This window comes from Neolamprologus brichardi, chromosome 11 (genome assembly GCF_056152115.1).
Source record: "Neolamprologus brichardi isolate AB-2024 chromosome 11, ASM5615211v1, whole genome shotgun sequence".
NCBI classification, from domain to species: domain Eukaryota; kingdom Metazoa; phylum Chordata; class Actinopteri; order Cichliformes; family Cichlidae; genus Neolamprologus; species Neolamprologus brichardi.
This window is the reverse complement of record NC_142114.1, coordinates 28591031-28615689: the sequence shown is the minus strand read 5'-3', so window position 1 is coordinate 28615689 and position 24659 is coordinate 28591031. Positions and strand designations below refer to the sequence as shown.

Below are 24659 nucleotides of genomic sequence, written 5' to 3'. Positions count from 1 at the left end.
TCCATCAGCGCGAACTACCGCATGTCCGCCATGACTTGGCCGAAATCGGAAGTGACGTCATTTTGCGGAAATGTAGTTTTTTACCATCGGGGCCTCATGAGCTTATACTGGTGTTTTTAAAAGTTATGTTTGACTTTATGACTTTCTGTGTCGTTTCTGCGATGCTTAGGACTCATATTGCACTGCTGGAAATAGTTTATTTTGATGCATATGCTGCAAATTTGCACTATAATATTTATTTTTGTTTTTCCTGCAGTGTATAAAAATTGGTGTATTTCAAAAATAAAACTATGAAGACACTCAAAATAAATTTCCTGTGGTGGGAAACTATTTTGTGCAACTTTTTTGTATTTACAGTTTTGAGGGATAAGCCTCTTAAATTTCTCTAACTAGAAATATATGTTAAAAAACAAAAACGATTTTCAATTTTTTTGTAGTTTATTGCACTTTTTTGCAATTTATGTAATTACTATGCACTTAATGCAGACATATTATTAAAATTTAGGCTATAATGGTTGTATTGATGTATAGCAACTTGAAATGCTCCCAAAAATGGCACTACAGCATGTAAAAATATAATATAAGCTCTGGCGGACTCGGTTCTATGGTAGGTCTTAAAGGGTTAAATGGTCACTCAGTCTAGTTCTGTAGGCTGCACAATCATGGAGAAGACTGCTGACTTGAATTTTGCATGGTGCATAAAGGCCTTAAGCCTACTATTCCAGTAAACAAAAGGACTCGGTTTAGACGTCTGACTTACTTGTGGTTCCTAAAATTTCTAAAAGTGAAATGGGAGGCAGGAACCAGCTCCCAGTTTAGTTTCAGGAGACTGGGACCCTCTCTACTTTAAGATCAGGCCTAAAGCTTTCTTTTTTGATAAACCTTAAACTGTCCAATGCTGGGCCTCCAGATTTACTAGAGACCTCTTTTCTGTACTGTCACGAAGCAGTTGCGAACTGGTGCTAAGGAACAAATTAAAGTGAAGAGGGATGGGTGTAGATAGATAGCAAAAGAATGAAAAGAGAAAAGAGACCCTGTTATTCATTACTCCCTACCCCCCCAGCTCCTACCACAGCTCCTCAGATTTCTGCTCATCTGCATGAGCCTCTCAGAGGCCTCTGGTGTCCATAGCCCGGGTACTAATGAGGGGCTGAGACAGGCTTATCTGGTTACACACAGACCATACACACACTCACACATAAACCTTCTTCCATGGCCTGCTCCAGCACATTGATTCTGGGTTTACCCCTGTGATCTACACACACAGATGCATGCACACTGTTCTGGGCATTACTGGTTGGGTGTTGATGACCCAGCCACAGATGAAAATAAGGGGGTTGGGTGACATTAAAAAAAAAATGATGAAGAATTTGAGACGACTTCACCCAATAGTGTTGTTTTGCTTGGTGGTGTATTGATCGGGGAGGAGAGGATTTTGTGTGTAGAGAGGCTGCGGCTGTGATGTCCAGATCTTTAGATAAAGACTATGCATAGGATGCTTGCTTACAAAGTGTCCCCTCTCTGTATCTTGTTCCATCAGCTTGTACTGATCTGATAAGACGCAGAGGACATATGCTCCCGTATACGTTGTTTATGGACGGGGGGTCTGGTTATGGTTCATCTAATCACGCTAAGATCTCAGCATCACTACTTTGAAACATGACAGCTCATCCTTCTGTGTTCCCTCATTTATGTCTTCATGTTTAGTGTGATTTTTTTTTTTGTTTTTGTTTTACAGTGGTCCCTCGTTTATTGCGGGAGAAACGTTCTAAAAATGACCCACGATAGGTGAAATCCGCGAAGTAGCCAGCTTTATTTTTTACAATTATTATAGATGTTTTAAGGCTGTAAAACCCCTCAATACACACTTTATACTCTTTTCTCAGACAGGCATGAACTGTCACTCTTGTTCAAACGCTCTCAAAGTTAAAAGTTTCGTTGAAAAATAAGTCCAGCATTAAAAAATGAAACGAAATGAAAGCTCAAACCCTGTTTTCAGAACATGAGAATAGAGCAGCTGCCAGAGAATGCAACATTAATGAGTCAATGGTACGGAAGCAGAGGAAGCAAGAAGAATGAGTGAGTAAAGTTTGACTTATCTGACTCTTTTGTTTTGGTTAATGCGCCTTATGGTCCGAAAAATACGGTAACTTCTACCTTCCCTTAGCATGTCCAGAAGTCCAACTTTTTGTGCGATGGTTAGCATCTTCCTTTGCCTTTTGGGTGCCGCTGCAGGTGCCTTTGACGCTGCAAAACGTTTTGTCGACATCGTTGTGTTTGCTGGGGGAAAGAAAACTTACAAACATACAGTACAGCACTTCAGAGTCGCACTTCTAGCGATCGAAGATTTATGTAAATATGACAAGCTGAACGCAATCTGTACTGTACAGCAGTGGTCCCCAACCCCCGGGCCACGGACAGGTACTGGTCCGTGTCATTTGGTACCGGGCCGCGAGAGTTGAGGCTCGGATGTGAAATTTATGGTTTTCAGGGTTTTTATCGTTAACTCGGTTTTCCTGGGTCTTTTCCCGTGTGTAGTTGTGTTTTATTTTGAAAGAAATGTTTGCACGTTACCATAGCGATCAGAGAGCATTAAGGGGCAGAGAGGAGGATGTTACTCTCAATGTTGTTGGCGCATTTTCAGGAGGACGCTGCTAATAAAGTTACACAATTACACAGTGAATTTGGGTTTATTATTATATTTACAAATTTCCACAGTTGTTGTCTGAGTCGTATCATTTTATTTTGTTGTATTTATCCACGACACCTTAAAGGCCGGTCCATGAAAATATTGTCTGGCATTAAAACGGTCCGTCCGCTGCTGTACAGGAGACACGGCACGGAGGGGAAAAAACAAAAAAGCATGCAAAATTGCACAAAAAAATCTGCGAAAGGTGAACTGCGTAATAGCGAGGGACCACTGCATTGGGTTTTATGTCCTGTCAGTCGATTGTCTTGATTACTTTTACCTGTGCCTCATTCCCCTTTTGTTCGTTCTTCGCAATCAACCCTGTGTATAAATAATCTGATTGTCTTTGATTGTCTGTTGTTACTACAAGTTTTGACGTGTGTGAGTTTTTAATACTCCGGGTCATGTGCTTTGTTATTTTTGTATGTTTTTGCATTGGTTTACCTTTTCATCTATTGATTTATTTACTTTCTTACGTCTGCATTTAAGTTCAGACAAAAATGAACCTTTACGTTTCTAAAAATGCCGTGGTCAGGTAATAAAGTTTTTCTTCATACCACAAGTGATGTTGGAGCTTCAGGCTTTTTAATGTTTTCCGTTCCTGCCACCTCTGTGTTAGTGGACAATCGGGTACGTCAGCTAGTTCCTGTTTGTCTTGTTAACTGTAGTTTAACTTGCTCAAGCAAAATGACACACACATATACATATATCTATATATAGGCCTCATTCAGAATAAAATAAAATTTTGAGTATTGTATTTTTGAAAGTGCTTGATAAACTCCTTGGTTTCATAAATAACAATCGAGGTAAGAGGTTGAATTAACTCTTCAACATTTACCTCCAAAAAGCTAAAAGCGTCGGAGCATTTTGTTCGTTAGTATCTTGCTGAGAAAATAGTGTGAAAGTGTGAAGGCAGGACAGCGATTTAAAAAGTCCCTTTAATATCAGGAATCGCTGTTTATTACAAAGGAAGAAACTATTGTTGTTCCTCTTTTTTTTTCTTTTCTTTTTTTTTTTTGCCTGTCCCATTTGGTTCTTTAGCCGTCAGAATTGTTGTCTGAAGACCAACAAGGATACCCAATGGATTTATTTTGCCAAATGGATCATCATGGCATTGCCGTATTGGTCCATTTGATCGACCTTTGTTTTTATTATTTATTTTATTTTATTTTCAGTTGTTACAGACGGGACAGACATAAGTGAGGGATAGGAAAGGGAGAAAGAAAGAGGAAGGAAAAGAAAAACAGAAGGGGAGAGGGACAGTGAGGAAGGGGGGGAAAAAAATATCTCCGGGATCACCTGTTGAGAGAAAAAGAATAGAAAACAAGCAAAAAAACCAAAACAAAGCAACATACTAAACACAACACCATCGCATTAATCTAGCTAAGTGTAAACAGCAGTAAATACTAAATATTGAATGTTGTTGTGCAGCACGCAGGACAGACAGCGCACAATGTGCTTTGAAGTAGCAGCCAAGAAAGGTGTGATTTAAGTCTACGAACAGTGAACACCCGTGTGCACACCTGTGTGGATCAGCGCGCTTGCATTCAAATGGTTTCCCCATGTAATGGTCTGCAAGAGGATGTAGAGAGCCATAGCCCCGCCCCCAGGGCATGAAGCAGGCATGGAGGAGATCCAGGCCCCAGACATCCAGAGGCCCCAGAGTGCAAGAGCCCAAGGAGGACCACCGGAGGGGCATCCGTGCCACCTTCATGGGAAGGGCTGAGGATCCCCAGACGAGGGGTCACCCAGTAGCCACCAGGCAGAAACTAGAGGGGGCTGCACCGGCGTGCACGCCAGCTCCGCCGGCGGCTAGCTGTGCCAGAGTGAACCGAGCCGCAGGCACAGAGGCCGGAGGCCCGAGGGCCCCCCGCGCCCTGGAAGAGGCCTGACCGAGCAGCAGGCGCCAGGCCCCGCCAAGTAGCCACCGGGAGTGAGCTGGCACATACCTGAGCGCCCAGCCCCGGACACCAAGAACCAACAATGCACCGACCCCTGAGGGCATCAGTCACCGGCAGGGAGTGTGGTGAGGGGAGATAGGCCTCCACACTTGGAGGGCCTGGGAGTTCCCAGAGAGGTGGAGTCTAAGACCCGACCTGACATATAGACACAGACAAACAGGCACACACAGACATGCATTCCCACCCTCATGCACACATATACAAACACTCAGCACTCACCCAACGTAGGAATAAACGTAAATGGACATGTACACACAATCACACTCCCCAAACATACTCTATACCCCGGGTCCAGGTATCCTCACCCCCAGAGGGGGAAACGGCACCCAGACCCAAGAGATGTTACCCTTCCCTCCGGGGTGGAGGCAAGCAGACCGTTGTTGTTCCTCTAATACTAAAATGGATTATAGCCTTTGGATTGAAAAGCGTTGTGCTTTTTAATGACGTATACATACAGAATGGATCTATACCATTAAATGTACAGTTGAAGTAGTTAATTTCACTTTGTGGTTTGCAAAGTTTAAAAACTGAAACAAATATTTTATTCGTTTTTCAATGAACCAGTGAAGTTCCAATAAAAAACAAATGCCCAGCCCATTTTGAAGGAAAAATGAACATCTTCAGAATTAAGTACTCCGTTGCAGGGCTGCAGACCACTTCAATACAACAAAAAATATTTTTTTTAAAGGGAAAAACCTTCAATACCATCTGAAACAGGGTCATTAGTTTGGAATTATAATTGCCCAAGGCTTCCACATGTCCTACGAATAAAGGGCGACATGCTTTCAAACTTGCAAAACAAGAAGTGAGTTGTTCAGTTCAGTTCAGTTCATTTTTATTTCAAACATTTCAAACATGTGCCTTCACAATCATTACAAAATATCATTCCATTATTTGTTTGAAAAGGAGTAGGCAGAAGTATTTACTTATTTGTCCCTACCCCCTCGAGTTTAATTAATTAGTCGGTTGTAGTAGAGAGGTATTCCTGTGATTCAGTTTTTACTTCCAAAACAACTGGGGGACTCACATGTGACAAAGAGTTGATCAAATCACTAGTATGTGTCGTTTCTATAAATACTGGATGCTTGACATAATCAGGATTTTTTTAAAATTATTATTATTATTTTTTTAATCAAAGGTCATTTTAAGGCCACACTGAGAATTTTAAAACCTCTACCTGCTACAGCCACAGAGTCTATCCAAGGCTTCAATCACACAGCGCTGGGGACCAGTGTTGCCAACTTAGCGACTTTGTCGCTATATTTAGCAAGTTTTCAGACCCCCTAGCGACTTTTTTTCTAAAAAAAAGTCGCTAAAAAAGACGTGAAAGCGCATATTGCTTTTACTCTCAACAAGCAGCGGGTGCTGTAACGCAGTCAGTTCTTCTTTTACTCTTATGCTGTTTTGTGGATCAGGTTTAAAACTACTTATAAACACACACACACAAAGTAACTCCACCAGAGTGCCTATTTCGGGTCACTTTTGCCAGTCCAAGCCCGGGTAAAGGAGCAGGGTTGGAATTGTGACATTAAAAAAACAATAATTGCTCAAATAAATTTAATTTGTAGTTCTAAATAAATTCTAAATGCATTTAGGACGTTTTTTACTCACTTTATGTCTCTTCCACGATGTTATTTCTCTCTCCAACAACATAGATTACAATTACATTAGCATGACCAATAATGCAAATTAGGTGATGACGTCATTTAGCGACTTCTAGCGACTTTTAGGACAGCCAATAGCGATTTTCCTTACTGAGGAGTTGGCAACACTGCTGGGGACTGGATGGTATCCCTTAGCAACCACCGGTCACAGGGGAAACGATTCTCCAACTGGTTGGTGAGTGGTTCTGGGAGGTTGCTGGCTCACACTCCCGGGAAATCGATTGCTACAACCCCAGTTACGCAGAACTAGAGAACAGGAAGAAGCCCTTCTTTTCAAATTTCACAGTAATAAATAAATAAAGATAATAAATGAAATAATATCAGAATATCAACTGAGAAAAAAATAGTCTTGATGGATTAGGGGACAAAAATGTATTTATTTTTCAATGTGAAAAAGATTGGTGATTATCTTGTTTAGGAGAATTATTTATCGGAGCAATGAATCATCGGATAATTAGATTTTTCTGGTTGTTGTTTCGAGCATACAGCAGGTAACACGATCCATCGGATCACTCTCGCATACACGAGTCAATGCAGAGCGAGTGAGCGTCAGGGTACATACAAACATGGCTGCTTTGTGCATTTACCACTTCAAGTGTAAAAGACTTTCCTTGTACTTGATCCAAAAGAGCTTTTACTCACCCGCTCGTTCTCTCATTACGCTCCCTCTCTGTTCTTCACTCTCTCTCTTCCTCCATTGCTGGGCTTAAATGTGAAACAGATTGATTATTGTTTAAGGTTCTGGCAGAAGGGCTGCCTCTCTTTCACTCTTCCCATCCACATGTGTTTAACCTTACACGTGCTCAGATGTGTGGGATATATTACACATTCACAAAACAGAAAGTGTGTTTTGATGGGCTTTATTATTATTATTATTATTATTATTATTATTATATTTTTAATCTATTTTTGAATCCACCCCCAACACTGTATATATATTTTCTATGCTTCAGCATAATTGTTGTCTTAAGACAACAGTAATAGGTAAAACACATCTGAGTTTTCTGATGTTGCTACATCCCTGATTCACAAATATCCCCTACTAGCACTTACCTCTATACTTTATGTTTTCCTTTCAGCTTTACTTTTTGTACTATATGTTGACCAAAAAGATAAGTACCGTATTGTTCGGACTATAAGGGACACTTAAAATCCTTTCATTTTCTCAGAAATCGACAGTGGGCCTTATAATCCGGTGCACCTTATGTATGAATGCTGGTTGTGCTTACTGACCTCGAATCGATTTTATGAGGTACATGGCACTCAATAATCTGTCAAAAAATGTTTTAGTATGACTTTGCTAAGCTACAAAGTCGTCCCGCTTGACGGATTGTCGGAGCATTACGGCTGCCGTAGTCAGGAGCCTCGTGGAGGAATCTGGGTCCTAAACTCCGTCTGCTTCAGGTCCCAAAGTCAAACGAACACTGTGGCATCACTGAGAGTTAAAAACGGTCTAAATTCTTTCATCTTTAATAAAATTATCAGCGTTGCTGCTTTACCAGGTGTAACAATTGAGTTTAACATCCAGGCATCCATGAAAACAGAATTTATTAAATTTAACGGAGTTAGACGTTAGCAGGAAGTTAGCTCGCTAGTTTCCATCTAAACATGATATAGCATGTTCTGACAGATATTTCTAAGAAAACTAAAACGTACAGCTCTGCTATCACTTCCAACATAAATGAAGACAGAAAACTAAACAGCAGTGACTTTTATTGGGTTACTGAAGTTGTACTAGCTGGTATATAATGATGTGCTACACAACTATATTAGCATAACATAAACACAGTGAAGTTGGATGATGAACGCTAACTTTTTTCCACTCGATAAAAGTTTCCGTGAGGGTTCCCGGTGGTTAGGGACAAATGCAATCGCATGGCAGGATGCTGTTAACGGATCAAACTTCAGTCAGGAGAACAACTGGGATAATCCATCCACAATACGAGGTTAGTCATTAATATACTGCAACAACATGGGAATAGAGCAGCTGCGAGAGAATTCAACATTAATGAATCAATGTTACGGAAGTGGAGGAAGCAAGAAGAATGAGTTGAGTAAAGTTTGACATATCTGACTGTTTTGTTTTGCTTAATACGCCTGTGTTTCTAGATGTGGTTTTCCAACCCTTATTTTACTGTCTCATAATTACACATAAGGTCCACTTTTGAATGATGAAAAAACAGGAAGCTGCTGGTGTGAGACATTTTTCACTTCTTAATAGGACAATATTTATTTTTAACACTTATTTTGTATTGTTTTAAATACTGTATGAATATATTATTGAAGTTATTAATTAGAAAAAGGTATTTGGTTGGGCAGTATTGCTGCCCAACCAAATGATAGGTTTAGACAATAAAAACTGCTCGATAAGGTTTGCGTAACTTATTTAATGCTCAGCTCAGTTTTCTTAGTTGCCAAGGGTTGAGGAATAACAGCCCCCATGTCAAAAACACAAATATGATGTTTACCTTTTGGGGACCATGAAAATCTTTACGTACTGAATGTGTAACACTGAATTTTATAAACACAGTTAAGAAATGTTTGTGTGGACCAAAGTGGTAGAGCACTAGCCGACAGAAGTGCAGCTAAATCCACAGAGTCGAACGGCGACTGTGGCTAAAAAGGCAAAAAACCTTTCTGTGCTGTAGTTCTCAAAGGGGAGTAACATGTCATTTGGTAGGATTTTTATACACGTTTGGAGCTCCGGTGGGTACTTAATGCAACATGCATGTGGGATTAAATCAAAACAAAAAAGAAGGAACATGCCACTCATCGCAGCAGTGTAGCTCACTAATGCATTTTTAATAGTTTTCCAGCAACAATGGAGCTCCACAGTGGAACAATACAGATATTTTTCATTGGATTTGTTGACAGCAAGAAAGTATAGAATGTTACTTAGCTTATCTTTAAATCTGCGTGTAATGATTGATTTATTGAGGCTGTTTTCAGTGCTGCTGATTGTATTATGCACGTTTCTGTGTGTGTGCACCAGAGAGATAGCGACAGGACATATGTTATAGATACGGCTGCTAACATAGTCAAGTCTCTCAAACAGGATACAACAACGTCTGTGTCTCGTCCCCATGAGCGGCGTCCTAACTGCTGTATTTGTCTTTGACATGACGGGGGAGGTTGAAAAAGCCAAGTGTCACAATTAACCCCTTCTGTGACCATCAATCACCATAATGCATAAAAACAGTAATCGAATTAAACAGCCAGAGAGAAATGAGACCGTTATTATCTGTCAAAAGTTGACTGTTTCCAAATGACATGAGTTTGAAAAACTGTCTTATGGCTTGTGGGGAAATTAGATTGTTTTTAAATGAATTGTGTGGGTTTTTGTGGGGAGGGGTGCAGAAATAAGCAGGATACACGTTTAAACCGGCTCCATCACTTGGAAATCAAAAGACAGATCAGGGAAATGTGTGAAGTTTTTCTCCTCTAAATCGCTGCTAAAAAAGCAGAATGAATGTCCACTATGTTATGACAAGAGGAGTATTTTTGATTTGTTGTTGTTTATTATTATAAGAGTAGTTGATATTTTTCTGCTCATGGACGTCTCATTGGAAAAAGCTCTTCACATTGTTCTCATATTCTTCTTTTGTTTTGAAATTTCAAAAGATGTTTTGTTGCAATTTTCAACTTTTGGAAATTAAACTCTTTAGAAACTCTGGAGGAAGCTGATGATGTGTGTGGGCAGTAAATGTAAATTGCTTGATTGGTTATTGTTTTATCAGGAATTATATTGTATCCAGCCTGAACCGAGGGTCGCTAAATTCGTTGTCCCTCTACTTAGCTTTCATTTGGATGTAAAACTGGCTGCGTCACTGTGGGGAATTCAAGAGAAACAACAACAGGGCAGCAAATAATGATAGTAGCAAAAGCAAGAGGGGTTTAATAAGTAAAGGAGATTTAAAGTCTGCATCTGTAGTACTATGTAAAAATTACAGCTACAGTGCAATCTGCCAAAATCTGTGATTTATAAACGTATCATAAAAGCATAAACAAACACAAAAAGAAGATGCTTTACAAAAGGAGCAAATCATCAGCACAACAATAACCAACACTCAGGGGAAAGAAAATAAGAAGGAACTTGTATAATGCTGCACTACTTTGGTCAAAGCAGTGGAGCCAGTTAAAAATGCTACATCTAGACTTTATTCTTTTGATACATATACAGTAGGGCTGCACAATTTTGCATAAAATGAGAATCACGATTTTTTTGCTTAGAATTGAGATCACGATTCTGTCACGATTTTCTTTTCCAGTATAAATATTTATTGCACTTATTAACTGCACATCAACTTCGTAACAGTTGCGACTGAACATAAAAACAATAAATAAACATAAAAACAACAAATGTCTCACATTTTGTCGTTGCTGCAAAATGTTGTACTGCTTGAAATTGCGTCTCCACCGTTGCTCGACACTGCGTGTATAGAGCAGATAGAGCAACAACAGAAAAATAGTTGCGGGACGGCACTGTGTAGCGTTTGTCTATGGTGTTGATCATTTTCCTAAATCCCTCGTTTTGCACAGTGTTGATGGAGCCATATCTTTGGTCAGGTGATAAGTAATAGCCTCCGTAATTTCTTTGTACCTGCGGGAGTTCGACGGGTATAGGGAAGCGCTGTATAAGGTTCCCGTTATTGATGTTTGGGTGGTTGACCGGGACGGATTTTCTCCTGTCACTTTCTCGTCATCCCTAACGTGCTCTCCGTTGTTTTTTCCCTGCTAATTTTAGCAGCCAGCTTCTGTATCACGTGGTATAAGGCTCCGCCCTTGTCATTTGTTGAGCAGGAAGAGTGAGCGCTTGTTTTCATGCAGATTACGTCCCGGATCAAAATGCGGTACAATCGTCGTCGTCTTTTTTTTTTTTTTAATCGTTGTCATTTGGAAATGAGATCGCACATAAATATGAATTGAGATCGCGATTTTCTAACGATTAATCGTGCAGCCCTAATATACAGCATACATACAACGTAGATACATGTGGTTCTATGTTGGTCTGCGTGGTGTAAGTTTTATCATCGACCCATGTTTGAGATTTGAACAGTTTTTTTTTTCCAGGTTAAAATATTTTACACGGATTTCTCGTTTTCCTGCTGACAGGAGATAGCGTCATTTTTACAGGTGCACTTGTGGGATGTCAGCATGTACCTCTGCAGTGTTGTGTCTAAGGCATTGGAAATTTAGTAGCTATTCACAGACATAGATATAAATGGACAATTCATTTTTAGTATATTATGGACCTCGCATCTTCTTTTGTTGACAGAATTTGAAAGAACGAATGCTGTGGTTTTCTCTTTTATTTGGGTTCTTAGAGTTTTCACATTAACAGGGCATCAAATATGTTTTGTAAAGTTATCTGCCATCTCTCAGATACCCACAAGGTGTTCTTTGGCAACAGGTTATGGTAACAAGAGGGAGAGAGAGGAAAATCCGTCCCAGGTTGCCACATATGGATGCTTGTACAGGAACCATCACATTTCCTAAAACTAAGAGTTGTTTTTGGTGCCTAAGCCCATTTCTCTCTCTCTCCCTCTCTCTGCACATCTTTTCCATCAAGTTTCCTATGTCAAAGGAGGCTTGTGTATGTCTCTCTGACTCCAGTGGCATCTCACAGAAAGTCCTGTAATTGACGCCTTGGGAACAAGTTGGTTTTTTTGGGCCTGTTGCGACTTGCTCTCTTTCTCCCTTTGTGGGTTCTGCACAGGTATTTTGCAGCTCACTCCATCTGGAGGCCTGTAGGAGAAACATTAAAGTACAATTAAGAGATGCTGAGACATTATTCTACCTTTAGGCCCTTGGTACTACAGAAAAAATTATAAGGTTTTTGAAATTAAATGGCAATTTCTCCAACAGCTATTTTAGTAGAGCCCCAACTAAGTGCACCTATGCAGATATGCAGATAGGGGAAGAACAAGCAACTCCACACAGAAAGGCTTTGGCCTGGATTCAGAGCCTGGACCTTCTTGCGATGCAGCAGTGGTGCTAACCACCTTGCCACCAGGACATCCTTGTGTCAAGCAGAGGTTGGAAATTATAGAAATGTTTTAATAAGAATGTAAATATGTTTTTAAATTTGTTTTTAAACGAGAAAGCACACATTACAACCTGCTTGCATTACATAAACCTCAAAGAAAAGTATCATCTTCATCTGCTACGTCTAAGCTTTCAGACACTTTATCGTGTGAATGAATGCTTTTGCTGAGCTAAGGCCAAGCAAGAGGAAGTGCAATTAAGCCACCAGATAATCCTGATGACAGCAGCAAAAAATAGCTATTTAGCTTATGGCCAGTAACTGTGGTCAGGACATTTTGACCTTACTCATGTGCAGAGTGACCAAGAGAAATGGGGGTGGGGCACAGTGCATGGCCCACTGATGAAAATTGGCTGCACTCATCTAAAGAATATATGAGTGATGGACAGTAACGGGTCTCTGCAGCAGGTTAATGTTTGCAGCTGTAGGATAAATCACACCGTCAGTGAACTCGCCTATCAGCATGGTCCCACTTTGCTTTTTAACTCATACCTCTTTCATGTAGAAGATGGTTTGAATATGTTGCAGTTTATGCAGAAAAACAGCAGAGGTTGTGAAATAAGTAACATAATGCAGATCTACGGTGTTGTCAGTGACGTTCTTTGACAGCTTTTGGTGGTGGAGAGGTTGGAATGGGTTTTATACTATTAGAGTCTTTACTATAAAATACTGTGAGACAACTGTTGTTGTGATTTGGAGCTCTATAAATAAAGCTCAATTAATCAGAAGTATCTGTAACCGATTGATTGACTGGTTTACAGTACGTAGATATTAGGGGTGCAACAATACTCGTATCGATATTGAACCGTTCATACAGTGCTTTCGGTTCAGTACTCATATGTATGAACAATACAAAATTTTTAATTTATTTTATCAACTTTCCTTCTGACGATGCTGTCTGTGTTGAGCGCTCAGTGGATCTGCGCTCGACAGTGCAGCCTAGGCGGAGTAGTCGAACGCAGATCCACTGAGCACAGCGCAAGCTAGCGAGACAGAAGCTAAGCTCGTTGCAACATGGCAAATTGAACCTCCCCCACCCTCATTCAGATCTGGCGTTTGGAACTATTTTGGTTTTCATGTGACGTATGACCCTGAAGGTAAGCGCGTCATGGACTAAAGTAAAACAGTATGTCGGATGTGCCACAATGCTCAATTACATTGGTGGGAACTAGTGCGTTAGCGCAGTTAGCTGTTGGCCGTCCAGCCCCACGCACGGGGCGATCCGCGGTAGCTCGTTAACGGAGATTTGCCGTGTTGTGGCTTTAACGTCATTTCAACGAGATTAACACTGACAGCACTAGTGGGAACACAACGAATATGACTGCACATTTACTCCGACATCATCCTAGTGCAAAGACAAGTGGAAGCAGACAAAAACAACAAGCACGCATGCTACAAACTTTAGCCGAGTCATTTAGACAGCCGTTAGCACATGATTCTCCTTATGGGGACCTGATATGTTTAATATGCTGCTGAGAATATAGCCCAGAAGAAGCGTATAGAATAGCTTTTATTTTGGAAAGAGACATTTCTCTGTAATAAACTCTCTTTTCCAAAGATGAGGGATTTCTCGATCAGAGAGATTTATTTTTTTATTACTTTGTTGTTTCAGCAACATTAAATTTAAAAACTGTACTTTTGAGTTAAAATATATATTTATAATTTTAATAAATGACAAATTAAAAAGGCATGAACATTTTTTTTGTATCGAAAAAATATCAAACCGTGACACCAAAGTATCGAACTGAACCGAACCGTGAATTTTGTGTATCGTTGCACCCCTAGTAGATATGGTGCAAAATATGAAATTGTAATTCTTTAGACCTGCAAATTGAAATTCTGCAAGGTATTCAAACATCATTATCTATTACAGATTTGGTGATAATACTCCAGGACATCATTAGTCATAAAAGTTTATCCAGATTCAAGCAAAACATATCAGAATAAAATTTGTGTTTCTGCTGCTTGTACTTCAGAAAAAATCGTATCTAACGGATGTGAGTCATCTGGAATTTCTAGTGAGTTGTTCCTCTTGTATACAAAGGTTCTGGTCTATAAATATTTGTAGAAGTCTTGATATATTTGATATATTATATCGAGCTTCCAGTGAGTCAAATGTCCTAAATTCCCCATTCTCAAAGAGGTCAAAGATTCTAACAATGCCAGTTCTTTGTCAAAGTGTAAACTTTGCAAGATTATCTGTCAGTGTTGTTATACGATAAAGAGGATGAATATTATAAATATTTTTGTTTCCTCCAGGCCCATAATGCACAAGTTATCACATGGTTGTTTTTCACAATGTGTGAGAGCTCTTTCAGGTTCCAAGGATGAGGGGCTGCTCGGCTGAAAGCTCATGGTGGTCAGACGAGCAGATGGTATGATAGGAGTAACAGAGCAGGAGGCTCTCAGAAGGGAAGGAATGGTGATGTGCAGGAGAAAATTAAAAATGAGAAGCAGAATCTTAAAATGAATGCGTTATTTTACGATATTTTGATGGTTCTAATGTTGTCATGTTTAGATTTACAAACAGCTCATGCTGCAAAGCCCGATGGTACCAAGCGGCAAGGATGAATCAGGCTGGTTCATTATTTCTTCCACTATTTAGGATAATTATTGCCAAATTACTTTCTACCTACATATTAGCCTGATTTCTTCAACACATTCAGTTAACGCTGCTAATTAGTGAGAATCATTTGTTAATGTCAGAACAATGTCATCGGCGTACAATAAAATGTTATTGTTTGTTACCGAATGTTATTTCTTGAATATCTGGATTTAGGGCTGGGCCATATTATACCGTTCACGGTAATACCGGTATAATGTTAGGCAACGATAGGAAAATGAAATATCGCGATAGAATATGAGTAAAACGCGCATGCGCAGTGCCTTTGTTTTCATACGCACATGGCCGATTGTTGAGTGAAACAGATGAACCAGAATTGGTTTGTAAAAATCCCAGATTCAAGATGCTCTTAAATCTGGGAGTAATCTGTATGCTTCAGGTCAAACGAACACTGCAGCATCACTGAGAGTTAAAAACTGTCTAAATTCTTTCATCTTTAATAAAACGATCAGCATTGCTGCTTTACCAGGTGTAACTATGAAGTTTAACTTCCAGGCATCCATGAAAACAAAATTTATTACATTTAACGGAGTTAGAAGTTAGCAGGAAGCTAGCGGAAGTTAGCTCGCTAGTTTCGCTAGTTACCTAAACATGATATAGCATGTTCTGACTGAGAGATTTCTGAAAAAATTCAAACGTACAGCTCTGCTATCACTTCCAACATAAATGAAGACAGGAAACTAAACAGCAGTGACGTTTGTAGGGTTACTGAAGTTGGGCTAGCTGGTATATAATGATGTGCTACGTGATCGCTAGCGACACAGCTACGTTAGCATAACATAAACAGTGAAGCTGGAGGACAAACACTAACACTTTTCCACTTATAAAAGTTAACGTGAAGGTTCCTGATAGTTAGAGACAAATGCAATCGCATGGCAGGATGCTGTAAACGGACCAAACTTCAGTCAGGAGAACAACTGAGATAATCCATCCACAATAAGAGGTTAGTCATTAATATACTGCAACAACATGGGAATAGAGCAGCTGCCAGAGAATTCAACATTAATGAATCAATGGTACAGAAGTAGAGGAAGCAAGAAGAATGAGTTTAATAAAGTTTGATTTATCTGACTGCTTTGTTTCACTTAATGTGCCTTATAATCCCGTGCACCTTATGGTCCGAAAAATACGTACTGCACACTGCAGTTTAATGTTGCAAAGCACCTCTTTTTAACTTCAGTGGATATTATACATGGTTATACTCAGGATATGTCAGCCCATTTCTACTGGAAATGCCTTTTGGTTAAACTTTCAGCAAGGAATTTGCATTTGCACTGTTAAATTTTTATAAAGCTTTAATGTACATAAAAACCAGCTTCTTGTTTAAGTGAAAATAAATGGAAGGTTGTCTTTTTGCGCTAGTAATGTTGTGGAGTTGTATTTTGTCTCGCATCAATTATATCGTCAGTTATATCGTTATCACAAATTTTCAAATATATATCGTGATAAATATTTTTGGCCATATCGCCCTGCTCTATCTGGATTTAGCCAATGCTAAGGCTTCTAATCAGCTGTGCCTCGTTTTATTTTGAAGGGAGCAGATAGCAGACACATATCTTCCCATTCAGTTCTACTGACTTTTTCAGCCTCAGTGGAAACAGCAGCACCTAATTTTTTATGGGTGTTGAGATAATGAATGATATAGAGTAGGCGTCTTTTGTTATGTTATGGGATTCAAGCCCTAATTAATCTTACCTCATCTGTTATTGGAGTTAGAACCTTCTCTCCCCTGAAAGCCAGTATCTTGGATAATACTTAGCCTCCACACTGAGGAGGCTAATTAGTCTATATGATAGACTTCACTCTGCGTTTGTGTTTTTCTTTGGTATAAACATCATATTGGCTCTGTACACTCATTCAGGGAGTCTGGAGTCCACAAATGGGTTGTTAAATACCTTTATCAGTAGGTTATAAATTTTCTCCTTGTTTCTCCGTGTTCTGGAGAATGGGTTATCCATTTCCAGCATGGAGATGGGGATACCAAGAGGCTTTGATAACTGTGGGATACACGAATGATCCACAAGCCCACCTGCACCCGTATCGATCTCTAGGCTATACAATTTAGTGTATAGAATATTTTAAAGCTCTCATTAATTCAGGAATTGTTGGCTTGTCTTTGTTTATTCTCAGTATAGCTGTTAATGAGGTGAAACTGGAGTATTCATTGCTAGTCATGCCAAAAGGAATTTTAGTTTGTTGGCAAATTCAAAAAGTTGTTGTTTTGTGAATATCCATCCCCACCTTCCTGGTTGTCAGATTACAGTGTGGGTGCAGCTGATTTTAGTTTAATAAGGGCTGCTTCTTATTTGTTGTATAATAAGCTTCCTTTAATTCTAATTCCATATACAGAGGGCTACAACAATAATTACTAATCAAACTGTCTCTAAATGTGAAAAGCAGATGTTTCAGCCAAACCTTAGAACTTCTATAAAAATTTGTTATGGCCTGTTAACAGAATTTGGGGTCACTGACACAACCAAGGACTTGGGAAAAGAAATTAAATATAGAGATCAGTGACGAGGTATGGGACAAAGTTTGGGAGAATGCTAATTCTCTGAGCGTCTGTAATAAAGTAAGATAAGATAAGATAACCTTTATTAGTCCCACACATGGGAAATTTGTTAAGGCAATCCAAATTAAAATCCTACACAGAGCTCACATATCACCTTCTCAACGCCATAAATACAATTCAGACCTTTCTCCGCTGTGCCCTAAATGTAAAATAGAGGTGGGCAACCTCACGCACTGTCTATGGTCCTGCCGGAAAATACAGCAATTCAGGTTCCTCATAAAGTGTGAACTGGATAAGATCTTCACCACTGACACTGAATGCAATCCACTGTGTATGCTACTTGGAGTGGGAAACGACAAAATTAGGGGGATGTTTGGAAAGCAGCTCTATGCACTGTTAACATTCTGTGCTAGGAAATGTGTCCTCTTGAACTGGATCACTCAATGGCATCGGACGGTATTGGAATATGTGTCACTAGATTTCCTAACATGCAAGCTACATAGTAGGGACAAAAAGTTTCATCAAATATGGGACCCATTTATGGCGTATGTCGGTTTGGATATTTCTGCTATTTTCTCACGGGCCTAGGTATAATGCAAGCAGATCACTGCTATTTTACATATATGTATTATTAATCGTATCTCATAATCAAAATGTCTCGATTTTCCACTTATTTCTTTGTATTCATGAGCCGGGTTGCCTGTCTCTTTGTTTTGTTTCGTTCTGCTATGTTGTTGTTGTTGTTTTTGTTCTTTTTTTGTTGCTGTTGTTGTTTTGGTTATTTGTTTGTTTGTTTAATTTTGGTGTCAGTGTAAAGTTTAAAACTCAATGAACACACAGTTAAAAAAAAATATTCTAATTGGATTCTTTTATTTTACTTAATGTTCTATTTCAGCTTCTTTGGCAGCACAGTCCTTTTTTTCCTGACTTGTATGCAACAGAATCATGCCACTCATAGAGAGTAGAATTTTATTTTATTTTTTTATTGGGTTGTATGCAATTTGTGGGAAAAAGGACACTCAAGTCTATAGTGAGCACTAGTTTTTGAAACATCTGATTAAACAGATGTTATGTCTTAATAAAGGCTGTGCTATAACATTTGGCAGAATGTTCAGTAGTCACTTTTTAAAAATGACTGTGAGCTAATGATGTGGGGCTAACGACACTTTAAATGATCCATTGATGGAAAAACAAACTCTAAAGACCTACATTCCTCTGCTTTTGCTTCCTATTATTGAATCCTGTTGGGAGTTTTTGGAAAAACAGCTTACTGTAAATAGAACACGCGCCTCCACAGCTACTTAGTCATCACTGACCTCCTAAGTGTCAACAGTCATGAACCTGCCAGCAATTGGGACACAGTCACTCCCAGAGCCCTGTCACTCCCGGGGCGTAGAGATCCATCACTGCAGCCGGATGTTGCTGCAGTGGGGAGAGCGTGAGACCCCTGCTGTATACATCCAAGCACCCAAGAGCCCTGACTTCTTGGCTTTGCTGGCGGGACAGCAGACTTCTCACCCGGGAATGGGGGGAGGAGGAGGAGGAGGAGATGAGTTCACCACCATATCCCCATCTCCTCTGCTCATTATCATCGACACACACCCTTCACCTCCACCCCTCCCTCTCCCCCTTTTCTGAGGTGTCTGGTGACTCTGGCCCGTGGTATATTGCTCCTCCCTTCATCGTGGAGGAGAGAAAAAGAGGCTGCAGCCCACTACTACCATGTCCCAAGGGCCCCTTTGCTTGCTTTGCCTGCCTGCCCCTCCTGCTGCTCAGTACAGCTGTGGCTCAGTACCAGACCCTGACCAGCTGGGATCTCAACCCTTCCAGAGTCAAGAGGAGGATTGTGTGAAAGCTCTTCAACACTCTTATTCACTCTGCATTAGCTGAATTACACTGACTCTAACTACAACTGCCAAGGCTGCTGGTGGAGCTGAGGAAATCCTTTTTTTGAGATGGCTATGGCACCTCGGGCCCTGGCACTTCTGCTGCCCCTGGTGCTCATCCTGCTGAGCCCGGCACCGACTCCCACCCTGGGCGGATGCCCATCGGCTTGCCGGTGCTCCTTTGCCATGCTGCAGTGCCTGGAACCCAATGGCATAACCAGCATCCCGCCGCTTGCTTTGCAAGAGAGCGAGAACGTGACAGAGATGTGAGTACGATGTGCACCTGCTCTGCATGTTCCTCTGAATGAGCACGAGTGTGTCAGATGTGCTCACATGCCTCGATGTTGGTTGTCAGCCAAGCTTGATTTTCTCAGTTTGTGTTCACCTTATGTTGTCACTAGAATTTGTTTCAGTGCCAGAGTTTTGGTTTTAATGGGGCAATTTTCCAAAGCCTTCACATCTGATGTGAATTCTCACATTAGGGCCACATTTGTAAATAATTTGTGGGCTTTTTTCAGTTCAAGAGAGCTTATATATCTGCTCTGGGTGTTTAGCTCTACAGTCATAGCTAAGGTTGTGCATATGCGTGAGATGGAAGCAGAAGTAGCCCATAGACAGAGTCCAGTAAGACACATTGACTTTATTCGTCTTTTAATGCTAATGCGTTATAAGTTTCTGAAGTTCAAATGCACATGTACTTTAGTTTTTTATTATTTTCATATTAAAAAGTCAGACACAGCTTGTACTGTGGTAAAGTGGTCACAACGCTGGTGATGTCCGGTTGTGCCTCACAACATCTTCCATAATTTCTCATCTCCAGAGAATGATGTCATTGCTAGCCAAATTTAGGTTCCTCCTGAGGTAAAATAAAGCTTCTGCTATCTGAGATGCATTCGAACGTCAGTAATTTAGACACTTTGGCTATTGGCAATCAATATTGGATCTGGAGCTGACAGTAACTGCCACAGAGCGATGGAAACTGATGTCTTCCAGCCAGTTTGTTTCAAGCGCGCCCTCAAGATCTTCAGTGGATCTCCTCGCTCTACTTTTGGCAGTTTCAAAGTTTCTCTTTTTGCTGATGATATGTCAGGTTTGAGTGCAAAGTTGTCAGAATAATACAAATTTATCGCATCACATAAACTATGTGATGATTTCTTGTTAGTTATATTTAGGGGAAGGAAAAAGAAGTTGTACAGGTGCATTATAGAGTTTAGGTGGAAATATGTACTTGATGTGTCATAGTTAAAAACACACACTGGACTATCCAAACCATGTGTGGAAAGTATTTCTTAATTTTTGTGGCTCTAATATAAATTCCATTCTTGAATGATTGTCTGACCTGCCCGTACCGCTAAGGTTGGCCTGACCGAGTGCGTCTTCCTTTAGTGGGCTTCAGTATGTTGGTAAAATATGAAATGGAAGATGGCTGATCTGTTCTTCACAACCAGACATCACGCTTTAAAACAAATCATCACCCAGCTGATTGACAGGCAGGCCCTGGGGAACAAAACTCACGAATAACTGAGACGAATTGAGATTTCTCAGTCTGCGACAGCATGTCTGCAGCAGATGACTGTTATTTAAAATTGGCTTTTTAAAACTTTGCTCTGAAAAAGAAGTGGAAAACTGACCACCTGTGATTCAAAGAAGGCTGCTGTATTATTATGCAACCCGCCATCAGCTCCAACATGGAAAACTAAATGTCACTCTCCGCACCGCCACGCTGTTCTCTCTTTGTTCCAGTTCCCGGATCTGAGCAATTAGCACCTGTTAAGGAACTAAATTTCTGAAACGCTATTTCGTTGGAGAAAGTCAATCCACTGCCACTTTCTACTTCTATTCACCCATACTCCCTTTCTTTTCCCCTGTACTCACACCAGGTGTTTCCTCGTATCTGCAGCTCAACATACTTGGTAGGGCTCAGGTTGAGGCTTGACATTCTCTCTGAAATCAATAAGCGAGTGGGCTTCTGTTTAGCTTGTGCTCTACATGCCAGCAAACAACACTTCGCTGTATTGGCGGTGCAAGGGAATACAGCCGATATGTGGAACAAACAAGGGGCCATTAACTGTGGAACACAGGCTGAAATTCATCATAAGCTGAGTTATAAATTCAATTTTGTGAATTGCCAGTCAGTGCCCCCACCCGGGAACAATAGATGATATACAACCCACTTGGCTCAATCCAATAAGTAAGGGCGATGGGCGATCCTGGGCCCACCTGCCCTGTAATCATATTATTGCTGTGTGGGTCAATCAGACATGAATAAAAAGGTTTGTGTGTTGCAGCTGACAAAGAGCGAACTGGGAAGTTGAAACAATGGCACACGCTGAAAGTGACCATCATTAATTAGAAATTAGCACAGGTATGTTTAAGACAGGTCCAGCCTTCTCTTTCTTTTGTTCTTATTCATTTTTTGATTGCATAACCTCCACTTTTGCTACAAAATGACACATTTTTCAAATCTGTGAATCATAAGCATAACCATAAATTATCGAGAGCTGACCTTTCTATTTGGTGTTTGCATGCTCATCTTTTGCCTTTGTGGGTCTTTTCGGGTTCTCCTGTTTCTTCCCACAAGCCATCGATGCATGTTAGGTTAGCTGGTGATTCTAGATTGACTTTTTCTGTGGATTTGACAGTTAGGGAAGGCTGGTGACCTGTCCAGGGTTATCAAAAGGTGACGTCACCTATTGGTTTCTGACGTCCCGTTTTGAAGCCTGGAGATGAGCATTTCCTTTCATTTTGAAACATAGTATCACCCAGATTTACTAAGTAGACTCTATGTTTTATTTAGAGTGACCGGAGATGAGTGACTGGGCCAAAAAACTTATCAGGAAAGTGAAGTCAGACTTTTATTGGACCAAAGTTTTATCGTCGTTTCAGATAAAATGCACATTTAAAGCACTTTAATTTTTCCAACAGAGAAGCTAATCCAACCCCAACAAATAAATCCAACATCAAACCTTTATTAAGAAAACTGGAGTGGAGCAGAAACCAAATTGTGGAGCCTAGAAACCACCGTGCACGATCCATCTTTTATATACCGTCTTTTTTTCGCCACGGACCAGTTTAATGTTAGACAATATTTTCACAGACCGGCCTTTAGGTGTTGCAGATAAATACAACAAAATAAAATGATATGACCAAGACGAAACCTGTGGTATTTTTTAAAAATATAATAATAAATGAGAATTCACAGTGTAATTGTGTAACTTTATTAGCAGCGTCCTCCTGAGATGCACCAACAACGTTGAGAGTAACATCCTCCTCTCTGCCCCTTAATGCTCTCTGGTTGCTATGGTAATGCCTAGATGTTTTTTTCAAAATAACTCACACAACTACAACACGGGAAAAGACCCAGGGAAACTGAGTTAACGATAAAAACCCTGAAAACCATAAATTTCACACCCAAGCCTCAACTCTCACAGCCCGGTACCAAACGACTCACGGACCGGTACCAGTCCATGGCCCGGGGGTTGGGGACCGCTGGTCTATGTCACAGCTAAGGTCATTTCAGCAGAAACGTTAATTAAACAAAAATGTAAATGTTGTTTGATGTTTAGAGCAGTGATATCCGATATCCTTGTTCTCAGTGATTGCTTGTAGATATTCTGTCCTCTTAGCTTAAACTTTGGCTGTCGTCAGCGTGAGCATCCATCATAAGGATGGATGACAGAAAGTAAAGAAAAGCATTATAGATCCCCTTCAAGCAAACAGCATTCATCAGCTTTTGAATCATATGTAGGATCTCACCTTCAGGGTCGTTCTACACGTCCTCACAAAGCCCTTTCAGCTCATGTCACGGGCTTTGTTGGAGGAAAATGGTTTGTTAGTTAGCACGAAGCTTTTCTCAAAATATCGTTTCCTATTTTAGGTAAAGGTTGTATTTGTGAATCTTTTTTTTTAGCGGATTGGATTGAAATTTCAACAGCTGAACTCTTCTGAATTTGCAGCTACGTAATCATTGCTGAATTTTTTTAGTAATACTCTTTTACCTCAGTGAAAAATATTTTATTTTGAAAACATGATATTTTTCAGTGTCTTTATTCTTTGTAAGTAAAAAAGATCAAGGGAAAAAAGATCACACTGATGATTTAGAATTCAAAAACTCACTAAAACGCATCAAATATGGTACACTAGGCATTAAGGGGTTAAGATATTTGATTATCATTCAGTGGCATTGTTTCATAGGTACATAACAACTCAAATGTTTGATCAGAAAGGCCATGACTGACTGTCATTAATCCAACTAGTGATCATAGATATTTATTTTCTATTTAGATATACAACAGGTTTATCTAATGCAACTTCATCGTATCAAAATACTAATTGATCACTGAAAGAAAACATTATCCGGTTGCGTTAGCACAGCCTAAAAGTCCTGTGCTGATTAAGGAAGCAGTTTGGCCAGTCGAGCCTCTGGAGCTTTTTGTGGGTTTTATGAGAAATTACTTTCTTTTGAAATTTGTCAGAGTATTCCTGGTCTAAGAAATGAAGGCTATTCCATGTGGAAAATTGCCCCCCAAAAATGGAAGATTTCATAAAACAGTGTGTACTACTCCCATCAGAGAGCAGGGCAAACTGGCTCTAAACAGAATAGAAAGAGATGTAAGAGGCCACAGTGCACCGCTGAGCAAGAGCACATCAGAGTCTGAGAAACAGATGCCTCATAGGTCTTCAACTGGCAGCTTCATTACTCTCAAAACATCAGTCGCAACAGTGAAGGGCCAACTCCAGGATATTGGCTTCTAGGCAGAGAAAGGTACATGTGAGATTAAAGACTGAAGAGAAAAGATAGAAATGGGCAAAAAACACAGGCAGTGGACAGATGATGATGGGGAAGGGTGTTATGGACAGATTCTAATGTTCTAATTGAACATGATATTTTGGGGGGTGTTGGTGGTGGTAAAGTGGGAGGTTTGTACAGGATAGATCATCATTGTACAAGACCATGCAATATCTTATGGATGTTAATTGGTTTGAGCCAACAGGACAGTGGCACAAAGCACAGCTCCAAACTATGCAAGAGCTATTAAGAGAAGAAGCTGGTATTGTCTTCAATGGAGTGTTCAGCACAGTAATCATATCTTGACTATGTGCTCATCAGACCAACTAAACCTATTATGGCCTCATTGGGAACCATGGGGTGAAAAATGGATCCAATGCACAAGTAATAATAATAATAATGGATTGGATTTATATAGCGCTTTTCAAGGCACCCCAAGCACTTTACAATGCCACTATTCATTCACTCTTGCATTCAAACACTGGTGGAGGT

General features: G+C 40.1%; 1 protein-coding gene across 3 annotated transcripts in view; it reads left to right on the top strand.

The window, feature by feature from the left end:
* Nucleotides 1–24659, top strand: part of ntrk1 (neurotrophic tyrosine kinase, receptor, type 1) — a 95540-nt gene that overhangs the window by 21602 nt on the left and 49279 nt on the right. For 2 of the 3 annotated variants that reach the window (XM_087848488.1, XM_087848487.1), the window contains exon 1: nucleotides 19439–19644. The exons of the other annotated variant lie outside the window; for it this stretch is intronic. In XM_087848488.1, coding sequence (XP_087704614.1) covers nucleotides 19448–19644 — 197 coding nt within the window. In that variant the 5' untranslated portion in view covers nucleotides 19439–19447. Of the gene's footprint in view, nucleotides 1–19438; nucleotides 19645–24659 lie in introns of those variants that run through there. 3 annotated transcript variants of the gene reach the window in all.